General features: G+C 50.2%; 2 protein-coding genes across 3 annotated transcripts in view; one reads left to right on the top strand and one right to left on the bottom strand.

Moving 5' to 3' along the window:
- The first annotated feature begins 25 nt into the window (after positions 1–25).
- TRAF4 (TNF receptor associated factor 4) lies at positions 26–6,159 on the top strand. The gene is made up of 7 exons (XM_046675827.1): positions 26–290; positions 3,284–3,335; positions 3,922–4,026; positions 4,097–4,258; positions 4,348–4,509; positions 4,590–4,745; positions 5,021–6,159. The coding sequence occupies exons 1-7, from the start codon at positions 148–150 to the stop codon at positions 5,651–5,653; spliced, it is 1,413 nt and encodes a 470-aa protein (XP_046531783.1). The 5' UTR covers positions 26–147; the 3' UTR covers positions 5,654–6,159.
- Positions 6,160–8,617: 2,458 nt separating this feature from the next.
- The window catches only part of FAM222B (family with sequence similarity 222 member B), a 68,646-nt gene continuing 51,204 nt past the window's right edge, over positions 8,618–26,059 (bottom strand). For both annotated transcript variants that reach the window (XM_046675826.1, XM_046675825.1), the window contains exons 2-3: positions 20,344–20,465; positions 8,618–12,522 (exon numbers count right to left, since the gene is read on the bottom strand). In XM_046675826.1, coding sequence (XP_046531782.1) covers positions 10,916–12,522; positions 20,344–20,425 — 1,689 coding nt within the window. In that variant the 5' untranslated portion in view covers positions 20,426–20,465 and the 3' untranslated portion in view covers positions 8,618–10,915. The remainder of the gene's footprint in view (positions 12,523–20,343; positions 20,466–26,059) is intronic.

Raw genomic sequence — 26,059 nt, 5'->3', positions numbered from 1 at the left:
GCGCGGCCCCGCCCCTCTTCCGGCGGGCGGGCGGGGCGCGGGCCACGGCCGTCAGTCGGCGCCGCCTGGAGCCGGAGCGCGGCCGGAGCGAGGCGCGGGCTGTGGGGCCGCCGTGTGCCCGGCCCCGCTCGCCCGTGCCCGCCCGCCATGCCCGGCTTCGACTACAAGTTCCTGGAGAAGCCCAAGCGGCGGCTGCTGTGCCCGCTGTGCGGGAAGCCCATGCGCGAGCCCGTGCAGGTTTCTACCTGCGGCCACCGCTTCTGCGACACCTGCCTGCAGGAGTTCCTCAGGTGCGGCCCGGGGGCGCGGGGCGGCCGGGGGGGCGCCGCCCGGGAGGGGTCCGGCCGGGGCTCGCCGGGCCTTTGTCTGCGCGGCGGCCCGTGATCTCAGGGGCGCCCGCCGTGACGTCACGGGGCGGCGGTGACGTCAGGCCCCGAGGGAGGACCCCAGCGCTCGTCCGTAGGGTCCCGGGTGCCATCGGCTCCCGCGCCGGGAGGGAGGAATTCAGAGCCTCCCCGCGGGGGGCGGTGGAAAGCCGCCCTTCCTAACCCGGGGCCGGCCCTGCCCCCTCACCTGAGCGCGAGCGCGGCCTCAGCCTTGAACTTTGAACCCTTCTGGGAAGAGCAGGACAGCCTCTAAACCCTCTGTCCCGCGTAGCACCTTAAGACTCCGGAGTTCTCACCCGTCTAACCTCTTCTGGTTCTTGGAACATTCCGAGAACGGCCGCTATTGTTCTCCCATTTCACAGATGATGAAACAAGAGATTCAGAGAAAGGCTGCGACTTGCCAGTGGTCACACAATTACTGAAAGGCTTAACTGGGATTTCAGCCCGGGCTGCTTGTGGTCACACAATAGAGGGAGGACTGTGACGCTCCAGATCTCCCCTGAAGCAGGAACCCTGTGGGTGTCCCCATCCCTGGGGGACTTGAATACCGCGGGTGGTCTATAAATTTAGGGAAGGGGTCGCACCCTGGGTGTTACTGAACGCCCCTGCCCTCAGGACCCAGGTCGCCCCGTGGTTCTTGGGCCTCCGTTGATTTTTGGGCACCCTGTAGTGTCTTGAATCTCCTGCCCGCGCTAGGGGCTGCTAGGCCCGGGTGAGGGAGCCCCCACTCCCGGGGAGGTCGTGCCCCGAGAGCACAGGGAAGGCCGGCTGAGCCACTGCCCTGTCAGGAGGCTGTTTGCTGAGGGGATCGAGGGGCGCAGGTCGGGGGCACCCGGGGGCTCCTGCCTGCAGTGCTCCCTCCCTCCGTCCTGCGCAGCCCCTAGGCTGGCGGAAATCTCAGCAGGCCCTTTGTTTTCTGTTCCCCGCAGCTGGGGCCGGCTCTGCCCTCACATATGCTCCAGCACTAGCTGCTGTGCTGCCCCCTCCTCCTTTTCCCTCCTCCCTCCTCCCTCCCTCCAGTGTACACCCAGACTCACTCCCCCAAAGACACACAGTCCCATTGTCTTCTCCAGGGCCCGTCGCCGGCCCTCTGGTTTCCAGATGAGTCCAGCTGAGTCCCGTCCCTCACCCCCCCCCACCCCCCCCCAGCTGACCCACCCTGACTGCCTCCGGGATGGAGCGGGGGAGGGGCTGTCAGCCTGTTTCTCTTCACCTTCTCTGCTGCTTCTGCCCCTCCCCCTCCCGGAAATCCCCTCTTCCTCTCCACGGCCCCCTCCCCCCATCCTGTCTTCTCCCCTGGGTCTGGGCCTCCATTGCACCTCCTGGAGCAGTCTCTGCCCCTCTCTCCTTTAGCTCCTGAGCTGTGTTGCTGAGTCCTCTGGAGAGAAGAGGTGGTGGGACGTGCTCTGCCCCTCACCACGGCCCCCAACCCTACGAGCAAGGGTGTCCATAGCTCTGGAGGAGCCTTTGCCCTGGCTGGGCCCCAAGCTGCTTCAGGCTAATCTGCCTGAAGCCTGGGGACTTGCCTCAGTCCCCTCCCTGTCTCCAAAACCTCTAAGTCAGCACATTCCTGAAGCAGCCAAGCCGACCCCCCTCCCCCATGGGCCACCCTTCTTTCCTCACTCCTGCCAGGGCTATTACTCAGGTTGGTCCAGGAAGGCTGGTTGCCCTGTGGGCATGGGCACACCTCTTCAGTGCCTGGGCACGTATTCTTGGCATTGGCCGCATGGCCAGTGGTGGTAGTGGGGTCAAGGGAAGGAGGTGGGTGAGAAATCCTTTGGGCACCTGGGGCATGGCCTGCCCGGGTCCTACAAAGTGCCATCACGGGTAAGGCTGCCATGTGGCCTCTGCTTCCGCCTTGATCCCTACCTCCCTCCCACCTACTTGACTCAGACCTGCCAGAAATGCCATGCCTGAGGGCCTTCAGTCCTGTTGGGTGAGCCCTTGCCCTGCTTAGTCAATGCCAGGCATGTGTGACTAGTCCTGGCTAGGGTCAGCAAGGCCATGTTGGTGGAAGGAGGCATGCCAGCAGCTTCCTGAGGTGCTAACAGCCTGGTGGGGATTGCTGGAAGAGAGAGAGAGCCGTGGGCAGGGTTGACAGGCTTCAGCTGCATGCTGTGCAGTGACAGGGTCTTGGCTGTGCTTGTCTGGACAGTTTTTCTTGCCCTAGCCTCTCTTCTGTGTGCTGTACAGTGTAGTACAACTTGTTCGAGCTGTAGAATCAGACAGACATACCCAGGGGCTGCTTTACCTGTAAACCTCAGTTCTTTCATCTGCAAGTTGGGGACATTCAAGCCCCTTCTCAGAGGCAGGCGGTGAGGACTGGATGAGACTGTAAACACAGTGCCTTGCAGTGAGCCGCTCTTCCTCTTTGCTTTAGGAGACACACCCTCATAGGAGGAGGGAAGGGATGGAGTAAGGTGGCCCCAAGCTGACCTTTGCCCTGGGTTCTTGGCTGGGTACCCTTATGGGGGCTAGACAGCGCTGATACTTAATCTCAGCCCATCCCTGTTCACCCTCCCCCATCAGCTTTTAGCCCAGCCAATGAAAACTAACCTGGGGGGCAGGCGGTGGCCGGGCAGCCTGTTCCTTTCCCAGTCCAGCTGCCATCCTGGGGGGAGGGGTGCCAGCTGCCACCTGTTGGCCAAATGCTGTCTGAGGCAGCTGTCTGTGTCTCCACTGGGCCCAGAACCCCCCTCCTCAGGATGAGAGCTGCGTTCTTCTGGGGTCCTGGGGAAGTGCATACCCTCAGGCCTCTGCTTGCCCTCTCAGGTGGGGCTGGCTGGGAACCGGTCTGGTGAGTGAAGGAGGCAGGCTGCCCTGGTTGAGGAGGTGAGGCCCAGGGGTCTCTCTTCCCATGGTGTGGAGCCTTGACCCTCTCCCCTCCCCCTCCACAGTGAAGGAGTCTTCAAATGCCCTGAGGACCAACTTCCTCTGGACTATGCCAAGGTGAGTCCACAGGGCCAGGCAGAGGCCCAGGTACAGGCTATTGCCCTTGGTGGAGGCTGGAGCTGTGGGCTCAGAGCCAATGTCAACACAGTGCTGCGGAATCCTGCACCCCCACAAAGGTGGCCTGTTCCTTCCCCCCAGGCAAGTTTGCAAATGAGGCCCGTGTTTACCCTAGAGGGCAGGCACAATGCCCAGCCTGTGGGGGTGCACAGAGCTGCTCTGTGCCCACAAGAAGTGCTCCCCTCCCCTTTGGGTAACAGGCCAGACCTGTGGCTGAGGGCCAGGACCCCTCTACTGGGGAGAAGGAAGCAGAGGGTGTGGGGGTTGCCTGGGACTGAACAGGCTGATTGGTTGCCACTCCAAAGGGAGTGTCATGTGCAGGCATGTTGGGGACCCTGGAATCCAGCATTGGAGCAGATACCATCCACTGTGCCCTTTATTCCTGGACACAGAGGGGAATATAGCCCAAGAGACGGTGTTACTGGCTCTAAGGTAGAGCTAGCCTACCCTGGGGGGTTGAGGGGGTGGGAATTGAGGACTGTAGCAGGCTCTGACCCTGACCATTTCCCCTCATCCCTGCCTCCAGATCTACCCAGACCCAGAGCTGGAGGTGCAGGTACTGGGCCTGCCTATTCGCTGCATCCACAGTGAGGAGGGCTGCCGCTGGAGCGGGCCACTTCGTCACCTACAGGTGAGGCTCTGGTGGGGACGGGGAGGACTGCCTCTCCCTTGGCAGGCACTAACTGCACCCTTCGCACCAGGGCCACCTGAATACCTGCAGCTTCAATGTAGTCCCCTGCCCCAATCGCTGCCCCACCAAGCTGAGCCGCCGGGATCTGCCTGCACACTTGCAGCACGACTGCCCCAAGCGGCGCCTCAAGTGCGAGTTTTGTGGCTGTGACTTCAGTGGGGAGGCCTTTGAGGTGAGTGGGGCCTGACTGAGGGTAGAGGGAGATTGGGGCACCTGGGAGCCTAGGGAGCCCTTAACTCAACCCCTTTGGCATTTCTACAGAGCCACGAGGGCATGTGCCCCCAAGAGAGTGTCTACTGTGAGAACAAGTGTGGTGCCCGCATGATGCGGCGGCTGCTGGCCCAGCATGCCACCTCTGAGTGCCCCAAGCGCACCCAGCCTTGCACCTACTGCGCCAAGGAGTTCGTCTTTGACACCATCCAGGTGAGGCCCTTCCTTAGTGGTGGGGTAGCTAGCTGGGAGTCAGACTACTGACTGCTCTCTCTCTGCCTCTGCGGCCCTAGAGCCACCAGTACCAGTGTCCGAGGCTGCCTGTGCCCTGCCCCAACCAGTGTGGTGTGGGCACTGTGGCTCGGGAGGACCTGCCGGGCCATCTGAAGGACAGCTGTAGCACTGCCCTGGTGCTATGTCCATTCAAAGACTCTGGCTGCAAGCACAGGGTGAGATGCCCCTCCTTCTTCCTCTCAGTCCCCTTCTTGGTCCTGGAAGCCTCAGACATAGACTAGGCCCTTGGTGGTTCCTGCTGTGCTGCTCTGAAGCCTTCGGTCCTTCCCCCTGCTGGCCAGCTCCAGCCTCCTCCTAGTGCCCTCTATCTTCCTCATTCAGAGCTGGGTGCCTACCACCCTCTACCCATTCCTCCCCTCTCCTGTCCCCTGGACCTGCCCCCGCTGATAACTCTCCTCCCTTCCCCCATGGCCTGGGGCTTTGCCAACAGTGCCCTAAGCTGGCAATGGCACGGCACGTGGAGGAGAGCGTGAAACCACATCTGGCCATGATGTGTGCCCTTGTGAGCCGGCAGCGGCAGGAGCTGCAGGAGCTGCGGCGAGAGCTGGAGGAGCTATCGGTGGGCAGTGATGGCGTGCTCATCTGGAAGATTGGCAGCTATGGGCGACGGCTGCAGGAGGCCAAAGCCAAGCCCAACCTCGAGTGCTTCAGCCCGGCCTTTTACACACATAAGTATGGCTACAAGCTGCAGGTGTCTGCATTTCTCAATGGCAACGGCAGTGGTGAGGGTACACACCTCTCCCTCTACATTCGCGTGCTGCCAGGTGCCTTTGACAATCTCCTTGAGTGGCCCTTTGCCCGCCGTGTAACCTTCTCCCTGCTGGATCAGAGCGACCCCGGGCTGGCTAAGCCACAGCATGTCACTGAGACCTTTCACCCCGACCCAAACTGGAAGAATTTCCAAAAACCAGGCACTTGGCGGGGCTCCCTGGATGAGAGTTCTCTGGGCTTTGGTTACCCCAAGTTCATCTCCCACCAGGATATCCGCAAGCGAAACTATGTGCGGGATGATGCAGTCTTCATCCGTGCCTCTGTTGAATTGCCCCGAAAGATCCTCAGCTGAATGCAGATGGGGCTCCAGCAGAAAGGGGGATGGGACATGACCTCCTGTGAGGCACTGGTTGAACCTGGAGAGGGGGCTGGACCCCCTTTCAGCTGCTTCTGCTGCCTGGGTTCTGTCACCCCTTTTCCCTTTCCCCCTTCTTTACCACCCTCAGGTGCCTCCTATTGGTGCTTCAGCCCTGGCCCTTGGGAGGAGGAGGTCTTGGGGTCATCAAGGGCTTGGAAACAAGTGATCCCAGGGCCTGTCTCCTCTCCTGGGCAGGGCAGACATGCCTTGGTGCCCACGGCCACACTACCGGGGACTGAGGTGCCTGCTGGTGCTATGTCCCAAGAGCCATAGGGGGGAGGGGGAGTTGGGAAAGTGAGGGGGTAGTTGCATCTGTCTTGAGATGTGATTTCGCTTCCCCTGTCCCCAGCTGTGCCCCCTCTGGTTATTTATTTACTTAGTGCTAGGAGGGCACAGCAGGGGAGTCCTGCTTTTTAATAAATCCTGAATTGTATTTATTAGCTTGCTTCCAGCCTGAATCATCTGGGTTGGTTAAGGCCCTGGAAGGCTGGGTTCCTTGTGAAGTAAGGGACCAGTCAGAGACGGGCTGCTGCCGCTGTGGCCCCAGGATCCAGCTGCTCTGCTGGGTCTCCCCCTAGTGGACAAAGGGGAACTGCATTAGGCTTTGTGTGCAAGATGGTTTTCTGCCCTGCCCTCTGGTGGCTAGTTCCTGGAGGTGCAGGCTCTGGACATTTTACAAGGCTGGAGTCCCTGATCCACACTCCACCAAAGACTAGTGCCTTTGCCCTAGGCAGGTCTTGGTCTAATAATAGCTACCACTTACTGGGTACTTTCATGTGGCAGACACTGCTGAGCACTTTACATGCATTATTTCATTTAAGACAATAGTCACCTGAAGCAGCTTTTATTACCATAATAAAAGGACCTATCTTGGTGGGCTCTAGTGAAGATTTAATGACAGTGCTTGTTCCCAGCACAAAATAAGTGCTTGATGAATGTTAATCTAACTCCAAAGCCCAGCCCACCCAGGGACTAAGCTGAGCAAAGGAGCCTTTGAGGTGTACAAGGCACTTGGAGCTCCTCATCCATAGGCATTTGCCTTTCACACAGACCTCGATGGATGCCTGTGAATATCCATATTTGACGGATGAGATAGGAACAGAGGAGTGAATTGACTTCACAGTGATCTTTCAGCTGGTTTAGGGCAGGGCCTGGATTCTGTCTTAAGCTCCGGCAATCCTTAGAAGTATAGCTTCCTTTAATTTTGGCAATAGTTAATTCGGGTTTGGATCCTTGCTGTGCTTGTTCTTTGGCAAGTTTCTTAGCTACATGGGGGATCCCTACTCATTGGTAAAATGAGAGTAATCCTGCTCACCTCCTAGATTGTTGGAAAGATTAACTAATCAGCAGAAAGTATTTCACTCTTTTCACCTGACCCTGAGAAAAGGCCCTATGTACAGAAACTGTATCTAGTAGGGGGAAGGCTCAAGGGCTATAGTTCTTGCCTTCTCCAGTCTCCCACGCAGAGGCTCAGGTGAACAGAGCCCTTAGCAGAAGGTGAAAGGAGAGGTCTGAAGCTGAGACAGCTAGCCTGGGAAACTAACCACCAGCTTAGCCTTCAAAAGGTCAAATTCACTGATCTGGGGGAGATGGGACCCCAGTGGCCCTGCTGAGAAGGTAAAGATGGCCCCTTCACCAGATAAACCATCTTGTGCCGTGAGGCCTGGAAGCTGATTGATAGGGAGAACGATGGGCTGTAGCAGAGGAAGTGTCTTAAGTGCTTGCTTCAGGCCACAGGTGGAACCCAGCTTTCTAGCAGGTGTTCTGAGGGAAGCCAAACAGGACAGATCAAGCTTGGGCTCCCTCTGCTAGCAATGCACCATTCCAGGGGGCACATTCACATGGTTGAACGGTGCCCTCTAGAGTTGTGTGCAACAATGGGATGTTGCAGTCAACCCCATACCAAGTCTAGCCCTCGTTACAGTGCTGTTGCAGGCAGCCATCGCTGCTTTGTGGAATTCAGCCCAGATTTTGCATCAGAGTATGAGCTGGACTCCCCAAGCACCTATCCCAGGAGTTTGCTGTGGAGGCAGAGCTGGACTCACCTGTCTACTCTGTCTAGGTCTGTGACCTTAGGCTGACTGCCGGTCTCATCTGACACAGGCAGAAGAGGGCCTTCTTTCACAGGAATGGCATAAATATAGGAAAGGAGACAAAGCACCTTCAGAAAACGGCATGTTCAGGAGAGGGTGCCTTCAACTTCATCAGTATTCTGAGAGCCACTTGCTGACTCTTGCTACTAAAGGTCTGATTCTACCCTCACTGCATCCCACATCCTGTGGAATCTTTCCCTCCATCACATCTTAACCCAAACTCAGCAGAAAGGAGAGAAGGGGAATCTAAATAGCTCTTTTGGATTTTTGTTTTCCCTAAGACAAAAAAGGGAAATTTCTCTGGATTCAAGTCACTCAGGCCACTGCTTATGTTACAGATTACAGCACCTACCACCTCCATCTCTGTCAGAGGCCCTCAGAAATTCCAAAGTGTTGGAGGTAGGAGAACGGGGGAGAGAGGTACATGTTTAGTCTTAAATTGACTGATGGTCCTTGGAGTGAAAGTGGCAGTATACTCTGGGTCTCTAGTGAAGGGCAACAAACCATACTTAGCCATCAAATCCCACCAACCCCCTAACAGTCCTGCTTAGTGAGGGGGCCAGCTGGCTGGGTGCTACCCCCCACCCCTAGTCTGGTTGAACTGTCAACTCCACTCCTGATACTCACCACAGCACCTGGTCTGGGATAACAGATTGGGAGGGTTTCTGAGTGGGACAAATTTAGGGGTCCCTGTCTTAAAAATGAGGAATTACTTCCCTTCTGGTAAATGAGACATGTTAGAAACTTATTAAAAAAATCGCCGCAAACACTGACGGCATTAAACGAATAGGACAAGATCAAAAGGTGAGTTTTTTCTTTTTACTGGTTTATAATAATCTTAAAAATCCCATCACACCCATAAACCACCACAGGTGAGAAGATGAGGGAGATGGAGAATGAATGCTACAGTATGTGGACAGTGCAAGGAATCCAGGTATTCCCTGGGGGCAGTGTGGGATGGAGGCAGGGAGTGTGGCTAGGAGGCCCTGGCTTGGACCCTTATTGCTGGTTGGGGGTTGGCTGGCAGAGGGGGGAAGAGGGGTTCAGGGTGAACTAGGAAACATCTCACACCAAAGGCAGGGCAGCTGGGGGGGTATCACAGTACATTTTCCATGCAGACTATGAGTGGGAGTGAGAGCTTCAGAGACTTGCACCCCGACACAGGAAGAGATGGGTTTGAGGTTTGATTTAAAGCCCCCAAGTTGGTGTCTGGTCCAATTTCCTAAAATGGCAGCTCACCTTTCAGGGAGAGGCATTGGAAAAATTACAGCAAAAATATCTGGTTTGGAGACTGAGCAAGGCAAAGGGGGAGACAGTGGTGCTCTTTCAATTTAACTCAGAGAAGTGAGAACCAGAAGGGGGCCCTGGGTGAGATGTGAGATGGTGGCCAATGCCTTGAGAGAAGGCATTGCACCAGAAGCTGCAGGTGCTCCTGAGGGCTCGGGGACAAGGAGGTACCAGTGTTCACAGACAGCAGGAAAACAATCCAGAACAATAAATTAGGACTTCATGTTGCTATCATTTGGCATAACACAATCAGGCATTTTTTTTTTTTTCTCTTTTTAAATATAAGGCAACCTGCCAACACATAATTTAAAAACTGGTCTTCAGTCACATTGTTTCAGATCACTAGAGAATTTCTGGCTAAAGAACAGTGGATAGTAAACAAAACTCAAAATCTTAAATAAGAACATCAGCTCACATTCCCCAGAGACAAGAGGAAAGGTAAGGGCTTATTTGGTTTTTTTTTCCCCAAAAAAGTTAGAGCCCAACTACGCATCTTTAACAGAAGGGTGCAAAAGATTACAACAAAACATAATCTAAGCTTAAAGTTACAGGAAAGGTAAAATTCTAGCCAACTAATGATCACTTAGGAATGAGACACTGAGCACGGAGTGGATGGGGGTATGCGCCGAGGAAGGGCGAGGGGCAGGAGGGGCTGTTTCCAGTGGAGGCCCATCTCCAACTGTTAGAACCATGCTCAATGGTAAAGGAAGAATTCAAAGAGCTTAAGGCTTTGTGTTTTTTTTTTTTTCCTTTCTTCATTAAACTGAGGGGCTGCGAAAGGAAGTGACTAGAGGATGAATGTACCTGTGGGGCCACTCACACACAATGCTACTCAAACCCGCACTACATTCATACAGAAACATGACGTTTAGAACTTAGAGTGGAGAGCAATATTCTTAGCCAGTGTAGAGAGAACCAAATGAATTTTTCCTTTTTTTTTTCTTTTTGGTGTTTTTAATTCCAAACTCCAATGTGATCATCCCTTACCTACCTAAAGCAACATCGGGTTTTTTTGAGGGGGGAGGGGGATGAGGGCAGCAGTGAAGTCAGGAGAGAGGCTGTGTGAAAGGGATCTTGGGTATGCTGGATGGTCACTGCGGTTCTCTAGGGCTGCAAAGGGGAGTCAGGAAACAAGATACCAATGCAAAGACGGATTTCCCCCCCCACGTCTCAAGGCCATGGCCAAGTGCCTGCACTTCAGGTGGATGCCCTTCAGGAATGTGGCTAAGACAAGTGCGGTAGCTTTGCGGTCAATGTAGATATAAAACAGCCTTGAGGAATGGAAAGGGACTGGGAGAAGATGAAGACTGGGTCAGTTTTAATTTGAGGTCTTTGGGTGAATAAGGAATTAGCTTCCAGAGCACTTGGGAAGTCCGGCCTCTTAGTCCCAAAGAGAGACAGACAGAGGCCTAGTTTAGGGGATTGGGCACCTACAGCTACCTCACCTAGGACCCTTCCCTTGGCCCACACCTCAGTCCTAAGGGAAACAGGCAGAGATGCAGGAAAAGACAGGAGGCGGCTGGTGGGAAACAGCTGGGGGAAGATAAGCAGGTAGCGAAGAGAAAACCGGGGGGTGGGGATTAGGTCCAAACATAAACCAAAAGGGGGGGGGGGGGGGGGGGGGGGGGGGGGGGGATGAGGGCACAGAGGATCCCCCTCTGTCCTCAATTAGATCCCACCAAATTCCCTTTCTTAGACATCTAAGAATGATCACATTGAAGCAGTGAAACTTTGAAACTATCCAATTACTCAAAAGTAAGACTAAACCTAAGAAGGTGATGTACGATGTGGAGCATGTGGAGGGCACCGGGGCCACCTATCTATACCCAGGGTGCTGAATATGAAGACTTCGACTATCTGTGGGATCAGGGGCTCGGTTGCCAGGGGCTCGGTGGGCCTTGCTCAGCATGGCCAGGCTCTGTTCTCGGAAGCAGGCCTGCTGGAAATCCCCACTTAGGTAATCCACTGTTTGCATCAAGCTGTTCTGGCTGGCCACTGGACCGCCCCCAGTCCCTGCTCGGTAGTGGGCCCCCGCAGCCGCTGCACAGTCGAGGGGTGCACCTGTGGGCTGCCCACCATGGAACGGCATAGTGAGGTCCTGAGACCCCGAGCTGTCGCTATTGGGAGTGGGCAAAATGTTGTTCCACAGAGGTTGGAAGTAGTGACCATTGGGATAGGCCAGTGGGGCTGCCAGGCCGTTGACTGGTGGGGATGGGGTTGGCTTCTCCAGGGGTGGCTTCAGATGGAAGGACTGTGCCAGGCAGAGTTCCTGCGGGTAGGCAGGGGCCTTGCCCACAAAGCCAGGCCCTGCCAACTCGCGTCCTGCCGCATGCTTGCCTGTCAGGCCAGGGGCCGGCGTCCCACCAGCCTCACTGCACATCTGTTGTAGGTGGGCCAGCTGGTGCTGGTTCCAGGCGACTGGCTTGAGGTCGCTAGGGTAGCCAGTGGGGGCTCGAGAGATGCCCGTGGGCAGGTTGACAGGGCCCGCGGCAGGCAATGCGGCTGTGGCCGCATGGGTGTGCTCCATGGGATTGACCACACATGAAGGCATTGGTGTGGGGACGCTGTGGGTCGACACCCGGGTGCTTGCATTGATGAGCAGACTGCGACTAATGGGGCTGGGGTTGGCGATCTGGCCCTCACACACTGAGGTAGTGCTGATGCCTGCCCTCGTCTGGCAAAACTGGTTGATCTGATGCACGATGCTGCTCAGGTCCGGGGGCTGGCTGTGCTGCAGGGTGGCCGCCATTGAAAGGGGGATAGTTGAGGTAGACACGGTCACATTCGGGGGGGCATCTGAGTCTGGCATCTTCCGGCCTCCATGCAGCAAGGGATTGGGGGGGTGCTGGAGACCCTGGTGAGACAGGGCCTGAGGGTGGACCAAACCCTGGGTTTGGGCCATGGGCTGAGGGTGGCCCAGGCCCTGAGGCTGCTGTAGGCTCTGAGGGTGGGACAGCGCCTGGGACGGCGGGATACCCTGAGGGTGCTGCAGCGTCGGGGGAGGGGCATGGGCCAGGGTCTGTGCATGCTGCAGGGCCTGCTGGCGAGCCAGAGCCTGGGCCTGGGGGTGGGCTAAAGTGCTGGGTGCCACAGTAGCATAGGGCGCCACGGGGGGGTTCATGATGGCCTCAGGGAGCAACCGGGCTCGGGTGCCGTCAAAGTCCTTGAGTATGCTTTTGGCTGGCACTTTGACAATGGCAAGCAGGCCTGCCTTGGTGGCAGCCTGAGTCGGGTAGGGGCTGTAGCGCTGGGCTGATGTGTCGAGGCCGTTCACAGTACGACGAACGTGTTTCCGCTGGGGAACCTTCACACTGTTGGGGAAGATTTTTATAGTCAGTGGGTTGTTTGCGACCTTCTTAGCATACGCGTCCAATTCGGCTGGGGTAGGATAGTGAGCAGTTCTCATTTTCTGTGTAGTGTCCCCTAGAGAGAGAGAAGGGGAAGGAGAGCAAAGAAGGAGAGGGAGCTCATCAGTGCCAAGCCAACCAGCCCTTCTAGATCCCCCTTTTGAGGGCCTAGGGTGGAGGGTTAAGCTGTTGTCCCTAGTCTTCATTTCAGACCCTGGCTCCACCCCCACAGCAACAAGCACTGCTGACATTTAGTCAGTACTCATACAGTCGTACATCACTTAATGACAGGATACTGAGAAACGTATTGAGAGGTGATCTCGTCGTTGTGTGGACATCACAGGATGTACTTCACAAACCTAGATGGTCTAGCCTACTACACACCTAGGCTGCATGTACTAATCACATGGGACCACCGTCATATATGCGGGCCCATTGTTGACCGAAACATCATTATGTGGTGCATGACTGTAATGGGCCAGGCCCTGTGCTAAGTGACAGGCTATCTCAATGAATCCTTGCTAGTGCTTTAGGAGGCAGGTACTCTCAAGGTTCCCATTTTACAAATGAGGTCACTAAAGATCAGAATAGCAGAACAACTTTCAAAAGTCCCATATCTTGGAGAGCCAGAACTTGACCAATTCTCAGAGGTAACCAAGAATTCTTCCCCTACATGGAACTCTCTCCAGGTTCCTACCAGCCCATGCTGGCCCAGGGACTGAAGGGTCTAAGCAGAGTTGCTTGTCAGGGCCCTCCATGGCCACTCAGTTCCTTCCCCATGACACCCTGGTGAAGAAGGCACCCAGAGTGACTCCTACTCAGTCTACAGTGGCCAGTGAGGCATGAGCTTTTTCTTTTGCCTTGGCAGCTGGGATGCCGTGCCCACTGGGTGCGCACCCTGGCACAGTAGACAGGATGCTTTTTTTTCAGGAGCAGAGGAATAAGCTGCCAACATCCCTCCCCCATCTCCGTGTCACAAGTTCACTTTTGTTTACAGCTTACTCTCTGCCTGACTGTGTGAAGATCAAAAGGCTTTATTTATTTCCTTGTGGGGGGTGACAATAATGACAGGGCAGCAGGGAGGGAATTGAGAAGAAAGGATTCAGAGAATCTTTAAGTCCTGAGAGCCAAAAATAGTCTGTATTTGGCGCTTGTCAGCTGTCACTTTCCAAAATGAAAGAGGAAAAAACCTGCCTTCCTTTGGAGACTGCGGAAATACCCACTCAATGCGCCTCATTAATGTTAACAGTCTCTTTGTTCCCATCTCCAGTTGCCTCCCATCAGGGGGCTCCAGCGGATGTTGTGCTTCCAGTCAGAAAGGAAAAGGTTCTAAGAACAAGAGCTCTTTAAGGATGCCAGGCTCCTGCAAGGGGTCTCTGCTCTGTTCTCCCTCTTTCTGAGGGAGGGTCTTCCCTGAGTATACACAGAAGGTGCTTAATAAAGGCTTGCTGAGTGAGTTAAGTACACAGACTGCCCAAAGCAGAAGGAGAGGGGCTTGGCTGGGAGCTTAGGCTCAGCTAGCTGACTCCCCCCCTACCGCCTCTCCTTGTGGGAGGCAGCCAGGACAGACCAAGGACTAATCTGACTGAATGAATGCCTGGCTTGTGGCCTCAGCTGGCTTGGCCCGAAGGAGACTCCATTCAAAGTCACGTCACTGAGCATCAACTGGAACAGAAGTAGCTAGTGACTGCGCTAGAAAGAAAAGGACACAGCTGCCTTCGTTTGGTGACATTGCTAGTTAGCTGGCAGCAAGTGCTTAGAAACTGCTGCTCTTGGAAGCAAGAAAAGAAGGCTTAAAAGGCCAGGAGGGGCAGAGATATTCAGGCTCATGCTCAACAAGGTAGAACTTAGCAAAAAGGGTACAGAAAGGAAAAAGTTTGTGCTTTCAAATACCAGCACAATGCCTTGAACTTAGTAGGCACTCCAACATATTTAAGGGTCTGCTTTACTTATGAGTACAGAATAGATGCTCCATCCATAAATGAAATGTTTGTAAAAGATGACTGATTTGGAGAAGGTCTTAAAAGAATGAGTGTGACGATGAGAACTGAGGGCAGGAAGGAGAGGGAGGCAGAGAGGCCTAGAAATCTTCTCTGGTCCACTAGGTAGCACCAGCTAGTGAGGAAGGTCAAATCCCTGAGAGCACAGTCTGAGTTCTGCTGCTGCTTATAAGCAACTGACCCGTAATGGGCTTCAGTCTCCATAATGTGAGGCCACTTTATGACCCTTCTTACATTCTCCTGGACAAGAAGATAGAAAAGAAGTCTGTGATCACTGAGAGAGAGTCCCTAAACTAAAGGCACCAGAATTCCATTGGAAGCTGCCCTGGTCAACCACTGTACTTAGGTGTCTGACTGGTCAAAGTCATGTGACACTCCAAGCTCAGTGCCTACCCCAGAGCAGACATGCAGTAAATACTCAGTAAGTGCCATCAGTATAGGTACTCCCTGACTGACCAGCTGGGACTCAGGTGAGTAACGGGAGGCTGAAGCTGCTGGGTTTTAGTTCAGACAGGAAATGAAGATCTGCCCCTGGGCAGGATCCTCCATGTTGGTGGACTTCTCTCTATAAAAGCCAAGTAAGAGTACAGTGGCTTGCTGAATACGGTCATGCGTCACTTAACGAGAGGGATATATTTTGAGAAAGGCAGCATTAGGTGATTCTGTCATTGTGTGAACATCACAGAGTGTACTTACACAAACCTAGATGGTACAGCGCACTACACACTATATGGTACTAATCTTATGGGACCACCGTTGTATATGCGGTCCGTTGTTGACTGAAACATCGTTATGTGCATGACTCTAAGAGAGTTCCTTTGTTCCAAGTCTATACCAACTCTCAGGCTGGTTTCTTCTTGCAGAGGCAGGTGGTAGCTTGGCCTCATTCAGGAGTATGGAATGGGACACTTACACTGATTAGTTCTCTTCATCCTGCTTCCACTGATGCCACCAGCAGTAATGAGGACTCAAATAAAGAAATCAGAATCAAAGGGAGGAAAGGGTGGGGAGGGGTGGCCACAGGCTACAGTATCTTTGTTAAGGAAGAATCTCAAAGATGAGATGAGTATATTGGACAAGAAAGAGGCCACATTCTGGGAATCCAGCACCACCTGCCTCACATACCAGCCTTAAGCCCAACCCTTTAAAAAAAGCAAGTTTGGGGCCAGCCCGGTGGCACAGCAGTTAAGTTTGCACATTCTGCTTCTCAGCAGCCTGGGGTTTGCCGGTTTGGATCCTGGGTGTGGACATGGCACCACTTGGCAAAAGCCATGCTGTGGTAGGCGTCCCATGTATAAAGTAGAGGAAGATGGGCATGGATGTTAGCTCAGGGCCAGACTTCCTCAGCAAAAAGAGGATGAGTGGTGGCAGATGTTATGTTAGCTCAGGGCTAATCTTCCTCAAAAAAAAAAAAAAAGCCAAGTTTTTCTCAATACTTTGTTATCTCAGTCCCCACACAAGCACCCTGGAGCCTTTGTTTCTTCTATAACATCTTCCCCTAAGTGCACAGCTAACACAGATACCACAGCTTTGTAAGCACCTTACTTAAATACCTGGTACATGACGCCATTAATTGAGACATAAGGCAGTGTAGAGAATAGGGAATCTGTGTTCAGAAAAAAGGTAGAGAAATCCAGATTCAAGCATTGGCTTATAATTATAATCTGACTTCTCAGAGTCTCAGTCATTCTTCATTTATAAACAGGGACAGCACCTACTGTCCCACCTCACAGAATTACTAAGATCAAGAGATTCAACGAACACGAAAACACTCTGTGAACAGGAACGATGACTGTCAACAGCACTGATTCAAGGACAGCAGATTTGGCTGAATCTGCTCAGAGACAGGACAAAGTAACCTGATCAAGGAAGCCCCAACTGTAGGATCTCCTGGACTTGAGTCTGAGAGTTAATGTAGCAGAAAGCACTGTTGCCTATTCCAGAAACTGGGGGAAAACCTCCCTGAATCTGGGCTTCTCTGCAGGGACCTCCCTGTTTATCTTTCTATTTTGTAGGTCAGAAGACAGAGGTGCATATGCAGAAGGAACCTCTATCTATTGGTGGAGAGGCATAGGCAGTGTGTTTAAAACACAGACTTTGGAGTCTGACCCAAGAATGAGTTCCAGCCCAGTCACTGAACAGTAATGTGATGTTGGCAAATGACAAACACTCGCATCTCACCCCTGAAAAAAAAGAGAAGACAGTCTCCCATATGGAATTATTGAGGAATGAATGAGACCATATATAAAAATACTCAAGATAGTGCCTGGCACATGGTAAGCATGCAACAAATGCTAGCAATAATATTTCTGATATTTCTGAGTTTATCCAGTCATTTCCTGGCTCTTCCACTAGGGGGCAGATAGGCATACAAAGTAGCAGTAGAGAAGATAATTTTGACATTTGTCCCAGGCCCCAAGACTCTACAATGAAGGAGGGTCAACATTGTTGTCTAAAAGATGATTTGAGGACCAAGGACCTTTGGTCACTTCAGCCTAGAAATATTTATTGAGCCACTACTACAGATACCTGACTGTGAGCTGGGGAAATAGGAGCAGAGGCTGGGGGTTAACAAAGAAAAAAACGTTCAAAAACATTTTCTGGGGGCTGGCCCCGTGGCCAAGTGGTTAAGTTCGTGCGCTCTGCTTCGGCGGCCCAGGCGTTTACTGGTTTGGATCCTGGGCGCGGACATGGCACCACTCATCAGGCCACGTTGAGGCAGGGTCCCACATGCCACAACTAGGACTCACAACTAAATAATATACAACTATGTACTGGGGGAATTTGGGGAGAAAAAGCAGGAAAAAAAAAAGACTGGGAACAGTTGTTAGCTCAGGTGCCAATCTTTATTAAAAAAAAAATTTTTCTGGGGAAGTGAGAGAAGATGGGTTAGAGAAAAACAAATTTTCCAAGTACAGAGCTCCAAAATGGCTGAGGACTCTCAAAGCAAGTGACATCGTGGAATATACAATCTAGAAAAACTCTTGGAGGACATCCACCTAACCCCAAATGTGGTCCGCTACCAAGTGCAGGACCCACCCAAAGCCAAGATGTTCTTGTCCAGCCTGGCTTATGGCACATCACACATCAATGATGGGAAATGCGTTACATCCTCCTACACACATAGAAAAGGAAGGGGAGAAGAGAAAATGTTGAAGTTAGAAGGGATCAATATTGTGATCCTGTACATATGGCGGCTCAAGCCTAAGGAAAAGTGATTAGCAAGGGGACTTACAGTGCTGGGCCAAAAAGCCACATATCCCATCTCCTGACCCCTGATCCATCTCTCCTGCCTGGAGCTGACTCTTACAATACAAAGTACATTAAGCTATAAACATCTGCACCCCATCCACACCCCACCAGATACCAAGCTCTGTGTTTCCAGCAACTTTTAAGACCCTTTTGAGGATGGGGGGCAGAGAAAAACTGAAGAGCAGAGTCACAAAACTTGTTTTAAGGTCTCTATAGCTGATCAGCCTGGGCTCTGAGCAGGTCCTTGGCTGCTGGTTCCCAAAGGAGACATCTTATGCTCCATCTCACCTTAATAGTAAATGTTTAATGCCAGCTATAAGTCACATTACAGGATTTTTTTTTCTTATACATTTTGGGAGAGGAGAAAAGAGAGCAAACAAGCTTAAAACCACCACTGGGTTTTCTCCTCTGCAAAGGTTTGGGTGTGGTTAAGGATAGAAACAAGAGAGTCAAAATGATTCTAGTACACTGTTCCCTAAATGGGCAGGTGAGCCTGAGACCAGGGAAAGAGGATATCTCAATTCTCTCTCTTTTTTTTGAGGAAGATTAGCCCTGAGCTAACATCCGCTGCCAATCCTCCTCTTTTTGCTGAGGAAGACTGGCCCTGAGCTAACATCCGTGCCCATCTTCCTCTACTTTATGTATCACAGCATGACTTGCCAAGCGGTGCCATGTCTGCACCTGGGATCCAAACCAGCAAACTCTGGGCTGCCGAAGTGGAACGTGCGCACTTAACCGCTGCGCCACCGAGCCGGCCCTGTATCTCGATTCTTGAATATGGATTTGGGGACAGTGGTTGGCAGAGACTGCTTGGGGGCTGCTTTGGGGAGAAGGGAGTGGAGATCCAATGTCAGCACCCAAGAGAAAGCTGCCAATGTGCCTTTCCTCCCAAGTGGCTCATCCCTAGATATCACATCTCTGGGTGAAGCTGTCAGAGTATGTTCAAGAACCTGTAAGAAAGATAGTGAGCTGTTCTTGGTTATCATATACTTGCAAGTACACTGCCTCTCCAGTTGTGTCCCTGGAAGCCCAGAACCAGTCACAACACAGTTAGCACGGAGATGTGGCTGACTAGGGAGCACATACAACTTCATCACCCGATCAGCATTTAGTAAGAGAAAGGCTGGGGAAAGCTGGTACAGAGGAGTTTATCTATTGCGTCAGGCAGTTGTAGAAGAAACACAACTTAGATTCACTTGCCAGATTCCAGAACCACCCAGGCTCTGAGTCTTACTCACCCTCAAAGAAACAAAGTCAAGAGGCTAGACCATTCTTAACCTCTGAAGACGATCTCATAGAGCAGGGTCAGCAAACTACAGCCTGCAGGCCAAAATCCAGCTGCTGTGTTTTTGTGAAAAGTTTTATTGGAACCCAGCCACACTCATTTGTTTACACATTGTCTAGGACTGCCTTTGCCCTAGGACAGCAGAATTGAGCACATGCAACAGAGACCACAGGGCCCACAAAACCTAAAATATTTACTATCTGGCCCTTTACAGAAAAAGTTTGCCAACCCCTGTCATAAGGGATTCAGGTAAGGTGCTAAAACACCTTTTCTATTAAAGAGTAAGCCTAGACGCCTCACTGATTTCTCGTTTTTTGTTCTGAAAGGAAGGTTTATTCCAGATTCAGGGCCATTTTTCTACCTAAAGATACTGTAGGTGCCAGCCCGGTGGCGCAGCAGTTAAGTGCGCACGTTCTGCTTCGGCGGCCCGGGGTTCGCTGGTTCATATCCCAGGTGCTGACATGGCACCGCTTGGCAAGCCATGCTGTGGCACGCGTCCCACATATAAAGTAGAGGAAGATGGCCATGGATGTTCGCTGAGGGCCAGTCTTCCTCAGCAAAAAGAGGAGGATTGGTGCTGGATGTTAGCTCAAGGCTAACCTTCTCAAAAAAAATAAATAAAAATAAACAACAACAAAAAAGATACTGTACAGGGTAGTGAGCCAGGAATAGAGTATTTTCCTTGTACATCATGTAGTACAAGGATAGGATGTAGGAATCTGGGAAAATATGAAGTACAAAGCCCTAACTCCAGTCAGTTTAAGACAGGAATGTAACAAACGATTCTCAAATGCTCAATCTTGTAGGAAGTATATTAACAGGAATATGCCCAGAAGGACTGAGAAAGCTAGCTCCCTATCGCTTCTGGAGGCAAAAGCTTCTTCACCTGCTATGAACTGAGGTCACTGGCTCAGAAGGCAGACAGCAAAGCCAAAGGGAACTGTCTGTTTCCATGGTAAAGAGTGCTCAGAGAGTTAAAAACAACAGAATAGTGTAAATAGTTTGTTTCAGAAATACACTAAGTAATCTGGACTATGAGTTTTCATTCAATTCCTCATGGGGGTTCAAACTGAAACACTTTTTTGAAGGGTGATATATATCTATCTTTAAAACTCCTTATCCTCATAGCTTTGTTGTTCAACAGACAGTTATCAACAACAATTAAAATTAAGATGACACACACTGGAGAATTCTAGTTTTTAAGAGGGTCTCTCTGATCAGTGAAGTGTCTCACATTGCTGAAGAATATCTTAGAAGTACCAAAGTTCACAGTCAATGTACCTCAGATGTGCTTCTAGGAGAGACCAAATGTAGGGACACAATAAAGGCAAACATCCTCCCCTGGATCCAGATTACTTACATTTCTGAGGTCCAGTGTTCATCTGCGTGTGAGAAAGAAGCTGGAAGGACAGGTCACCTGGCCCTGGTAGACAGGCTAGCATGGCAGACTGGCATCAACACAACATGGGGCAGTCACTCACACTGCAATGAACAAAAAACAAGGTCATGGAATACAATGGAATTCAAGGAAGATTACCAGGGACATTGGATATGAGCAGCAGAGCCCAAGTTTAGATGAATAAGCAATTTAATTAGCAGCATGCTGGTTGGAAATATATCTACATCTTTATCTGTAGCAACAATTTGTTCCCAATTATTACTACAGCTAAAATGATAATTCAGTCAGCTGTGGGGAAAATAAAAACTGGAAAATACCTATCCACACAAATAATTGGAAAATACAGGTGCTTCTGTAAGGTCTTTTATACTCACAAGCTACAGATACACTCATTTGGCATTGGCATTTCCTGTAGACTGCCTCTCCCTACTGCTTTTGGATAGGCCCATGGGGTTGCCAGATAAACAGCATGCTGGCTCTCATCTGTGCTCCAGCTAAGGCAGGAGCAGGAAGGCTGGGGCACATTCTAACCGAGGTGAAGGGAAAGATGATTTCTCCCTGAAAATAGAACAGTGCTCCTGAAGAGAGCTGGCTCTCATAGGGCCTGGCTCAGTCTGTAAGCAGCCATGCTTGGGGGCCGGGACTGTCAGACATTTCCAGAGGCAGTACAGTATATGAGCTGCAAAGGCACCCAAAGTCCAACTTGCGGCCCCAGTAATCTGAACTTGCTTTTAAAAGGAAGGAAAAGCAAAGCATCCTAGAAGACACAATTAACTACCGTTGCAGCAAATTCTGTTCCTAAGTTTCTGAGGATTCACCTTCCCTATTGCCTATCACACAATTAAACCTCCTGAACCCAAAAAAGGAAAAAAAATTGCATTGTTCCCAGAGTAAATCAAGGCGGTAGTAGGCTGCCAGCAGCCCTCTTTGGGCAGGCAATCCTCACATTATGTCAAGATGTCATAGTTTCATCAGTGATGTCTATACAGCCCAGGCAAGCAGACACTGATGTGACCTTCTGTAGGGAAGGAAGCCTTCTCAATGATGCAAGTTCCCTGTGTACCAAGGATCAAGCTTTTCTGAAATAAGTATAATGTACTAAAATACATGAAGTTTCTTTCCCATACTGCAAAACCCAGAAATCAAAGTGGCCTATTAAGGCTTTAGATCACAACAAAGGAGGAGTGAGGGGAAAGCTCAAATGTTAAGCAAAGGCCACAAAACCTCTTTCTTTCTCTTAGGGGGCCCTCTCAGGTATGTGAAACTACCTTGTCACTATGAACATCAGAGAGCTCCAACTTGCAAGGCCAGGTAGCTGAAAAGATACTTTGTAAAAAAGGCTGCTCAACTGATACTTTGTTTAAAAAAGAGGCTGCTCAAACTGTGTCCAAGATAGCAACTGCAAAAAGAAGCCACCATTGAATACCTCAATGAGAATAGAGCTGCCCAAGAGTTCTGGCACAAATTCAGTCTTTTTAGGTCTCTGGTGGGTGGGATGACAGAATGAACACAGTGTGCCAACTGAGTGCCTCAAGAAATAAAGAGTCTTCTGTTGGGGTCAAATGACTGTCTGCTTACAATCTCTTCCCTTGTGAACGCTGATCTCTATTTAATAACCTCTCCCCTATGGTCTGAATATAGCTGAGGGCAAACTCTAAGGAAAGGAAGAGAATTAACAAATACTGCAGCCTAATATTGTGAAATGGGCTGTATGAGGGACTTCTGTGATGTTTTCTTAATTAGGTCTCCCAATCTTTCTTGGAGATAGGTAATAACTTCACTTGTCATCTCATCATCTCTAGCCTGGATTACTACAACAGCCTTCTAAATGGTCCCTCTGTTCCACCCTTGCCCCTATCACCCAATCTATTCTCCACACAGCAGGCAAGTAATTTATTTTTTTAATTGGAAATCATATCAACTCAAAAATCTCCAATGACTTCCCATCTCACTTAGAATAAAGCATAAAATCCTAACACAGCCCACAAGGCTTTCCATGATCTGTTACTACTGCCTGTCTGACCTCATCTTCTAACCTCCCCTGCCCCTTTTGCTGACACTACTTCCAGCCACAGTGGTATCCTTGCAGCTCCTCCAATGAGTCAGGCACACTCCCACCTCCAGGGCTTGTACTTCATCTGGGTAGCTGAGATATTGTGATGATGGAGGTACAAAGAATACATTCACTCACTCTCTTGCAGATGCATTCTCTCCTGTACTTTTGGGAAGGAACTAATCTATGAATGATCATCATAATCTCTGATATACCTATTAAATCTTGATGCCTGCACCCAAGAAGAGATAAGCAGTGGACTGTGGATCCTAAGAGCTGACCATAACATAATGCCCCTCAAGCCACAACTCTGGATTTCAACAGGAGGAAAAGGAGATAATTAAACCAGTTAAACTGGCAAAGAGGCATTAATGCATTTACTGACAGTGAACAAAGGGGCAAAAATAAGAGGTGAATTCTGTAAAGACTCCAGAAAGTCAATTTTAGTTTGAACAGGAGAGTCAATGAGTAAGAAAGATCCCAGAGCTTGGGGCCCTCCACAATTATGTCTCCAAGAAGAACCACCTATAGCAAGTCTAAAATACTGCTGAGCTTGGGGCCAGCCCAATGGCGCAGCAGTTAAGTTTGCACATTCTGCTTCGGTGGCCTGGGGTTCACTGCTTCAGATCCCGGGTGCAAATCTATGCATCACTTGTCAAGGAACGCTGTGGCAGGCATCCCATATATAAAGTAGAGGAAGATAGGCATGGATATTAGCTCAGGGCCAGTCATGCTCAGCAAAAAAAGAGGAGGATTGGCAGCAGATGTTAGCTCAGGGCTAATCTTCCTCAAAAAAAAGCAATAATAAAATAAAATACTCCTGAGCTCTCACTGGCATCATCTGGGCTGCTAAGAGTACAGCCCCTAATTTGTGACCCTTCTTTAAGAGTTCAGGGATCTATCTGCCTTCCTTTCCCAAAAAGACTGCCTCCTATACTAAGGAAGTCTTCAAGCCCCTGACCAAATTCACTGAAGTCAAGAATTAGATTCTTCTAACGCAGGGAATGTGGCAGGGTCACAAGGGTTGTGATCAAACAGAAGGAGGCAACTTCCACAACCCATTCTAGAAAGCAGGGATGCAAGGTATAAAGCACTCTGCTGGAGGTCTGATAAGCAGCTGACCAAAGGCCTTTTATTTAAAAACTTCAAACCACCCACACATTTTGATTATCATCTGGCTTTTTCCTAAATGTAAATTCCAATATAACTTTACAGCTGACATTTCCAGAAGCACAATTAGACCCAGAAATCAACACTAGCACTACCTTTTCAAAGGGCCTCAAAATTCAAGTCCTGACTTCTGAGTAGAATCAAGTAGTAACCTGGAGCTCAGGCCAAGGGAGCTGCAGACATCACAGAAAAGAAAAAAATATTTCCTTGGCAGAGAGCCTCTCTGTGAGCTCTCAGCCAGCTTTCCTACCGCCAGCTGGTCTACTCCCCAAGCAGGGGGACTACAGTATCACAGTAAATGCAGAACTAAGGTGTTCAAACTCTCCTGGGGCATTCACACAAGTGCTACTATTTCCCAGACTACCTCTAATTAAGGAACAAAACCCTTGTCCCCACTGGGAAAATTCAAAAGTACTTTCATCTGTACCCATCCGCCCACCCTGTCAGAGAACCGAATGAGGTTTCATTAGACTTCTGATGTCACACTGTGCTTTCCCCAGTGGCATCTGATAAAGGACCGTCTCTGCCTTAGGGTAGGTCTGTGCCGGTAAGGAAAAGCTCATTTGGGTTTGTGCTGCTTGTCCTTGCTCATGCTTAAGACCACTGACGGGGAGGGAAAGGAGGAAGAGGAAGACTCCTCTTCATATGTTGTTTTTGGTGGGAAAAGGAGAGAGAAGACGAGTCCTAGAGTAAAGGAATTTTTACTTGGGAGGGTGGGGGTGAGGGGTGAAGTGATCTAGAGCCATCACTTCCCAGCACAGTCTCACTGCCCACAATCTAGTGCCTTCCAGTACACTTCTTTGCAAGTTCTTTCTTCTGCTTTCCTTTCCTTTCTCTATCTTCAACTCCTACCTTCAAAAAAAGAAGAAAAAAGAAAACACGCCCCCTAACAAGAGGTTGACTAGCCCAGTTTCTGATTCATGGTGTGATTCAAAAATTTAAACCTGCCATTTATGGACTTTAATTAAAAAGTGAAACTCAGAGCAGTGCTATTTCTGCGTCCTAAGGAAGAAAATATTACATCTCGTTACTTGACTCCACTTTATGAAACACATCCAACAGTGAAAATCCTGAGCCACATGCATCTGAAGAGAATGTGAGTAACACTGAGAAACTGCATTCATTAAAAGAGTCACACTAACTCTGATTAAGCCTTCCCATCATGAGTTAAAGGTTTATCTAAAAACACTACTTTTTGATAATGGTAATGATACTTGGTATCATTATCAATGGTAATGATGATGATACTGTTTTCTGTTCCTTTACTCCTGGGGTCCAAGAAATTAGGTTAAAACCTAAGGGACACACCAAAATACTGCTCTGGGGAAAATGAACAGGGTTAAAGATGGAAAAAATTACATGTTTATCAAATCAGACTCTGCAAAATCAGTCATCTTTATGGTCTGTTACAATGAAACAATCTTTCAACAAGTAATTTTGTCAGTCCAGATAACTGAACTTCCAACTAAATCATACTTTTCACTGTTTACCCAACCTGAATAAAGTTCAGCCATTGCTCAAAGGCATTTTTCTTCTTTATCTTCAACCCAATAGTGGACCACTTGCAACTGTGACCTCATAGCTCCAGGCTGGGGGAAAGAGGAGCAGAGAGACGGATGGATGTGCACTCTGGACTTACTTTGTTGAAAATCCAGAACTGTCTCTACTGAAAATCATGTCCATGTAGCTCAAGAGATGAGGCTCAAAGGGTTTGGAAATATTACTTCTAACTACCCTTTAGAACCCATCACAACAGGTCCTCTTCCTATCCTGTTTTCCACCCCCACCCTAGTCGCTAAAGGTGCTTTCTCTGCTAGTGCTTTCTTTAGCAAGGATGCTCTTTCCTGGATCCTCTAATTACTTAACTCATCTATGACCCAGTGCTTTCTCTTTAATTCAGGTACCAGGAAAGCACTCTCCTTGGACATTCTAACCTTTCAACTGGAGTGTGAGCTTCCTAAGACCACAGACTCTTTTATTTATCCTTCCAAGTTACAGGGTCAAGAACAAAATCATTTACATAATAGATGTTTGATAAATAATACTAGCTCACATGCCTGAAGAATAGCATATACTTTAATCCCAGGCTCTGGAACTCTGAAGTTATGTCCTGGAAACACATGGATAATACAAGGGCCAACAAGTGTATGTGCATGTGCCTGTGCAGGTACCTTCACTCTGGGAGTGACAAGACAGAGGAGATAAAAAAATGCCTGGGCACTTAAAAGAAAAACAGAAAAGAAGCCCAGGTACTACTTTTGAACTGTATTCAAAAGTATCATCTGGCTTCTTTACTTTAATCCCCATTAAGTAAAAATCAGTGTTCCTAAAAATGTGTAAATGCAGGCTATGTTCACTGCAGGCAGCTAAATCAGAACTTGCAATTTTTCATTATGGATGTAATTGGTTTGTGTTTCCAAAAACTGGTACTAAATCAGAAAGTTTTAAATTATT

The sequence above is a fragment of the Equus quagga genome, chromosome 11 (assembly GCF_021613505.1).
Source record: "Equus quagga isolate Etosha38 chromosome 11, UCLA_HA_Equagga_1.0, whole genome shotgun sequence".
In the NCBI taxonomy this organism is placed as follows: Eukaryota; Metazoa; Chordata; class Mammalia; order Perissodactyla; family Equidae; genus Equus; species Equus quagga.
This window is presented reverse-complemented; position numbering and strand designations above follow the sequence as displayed.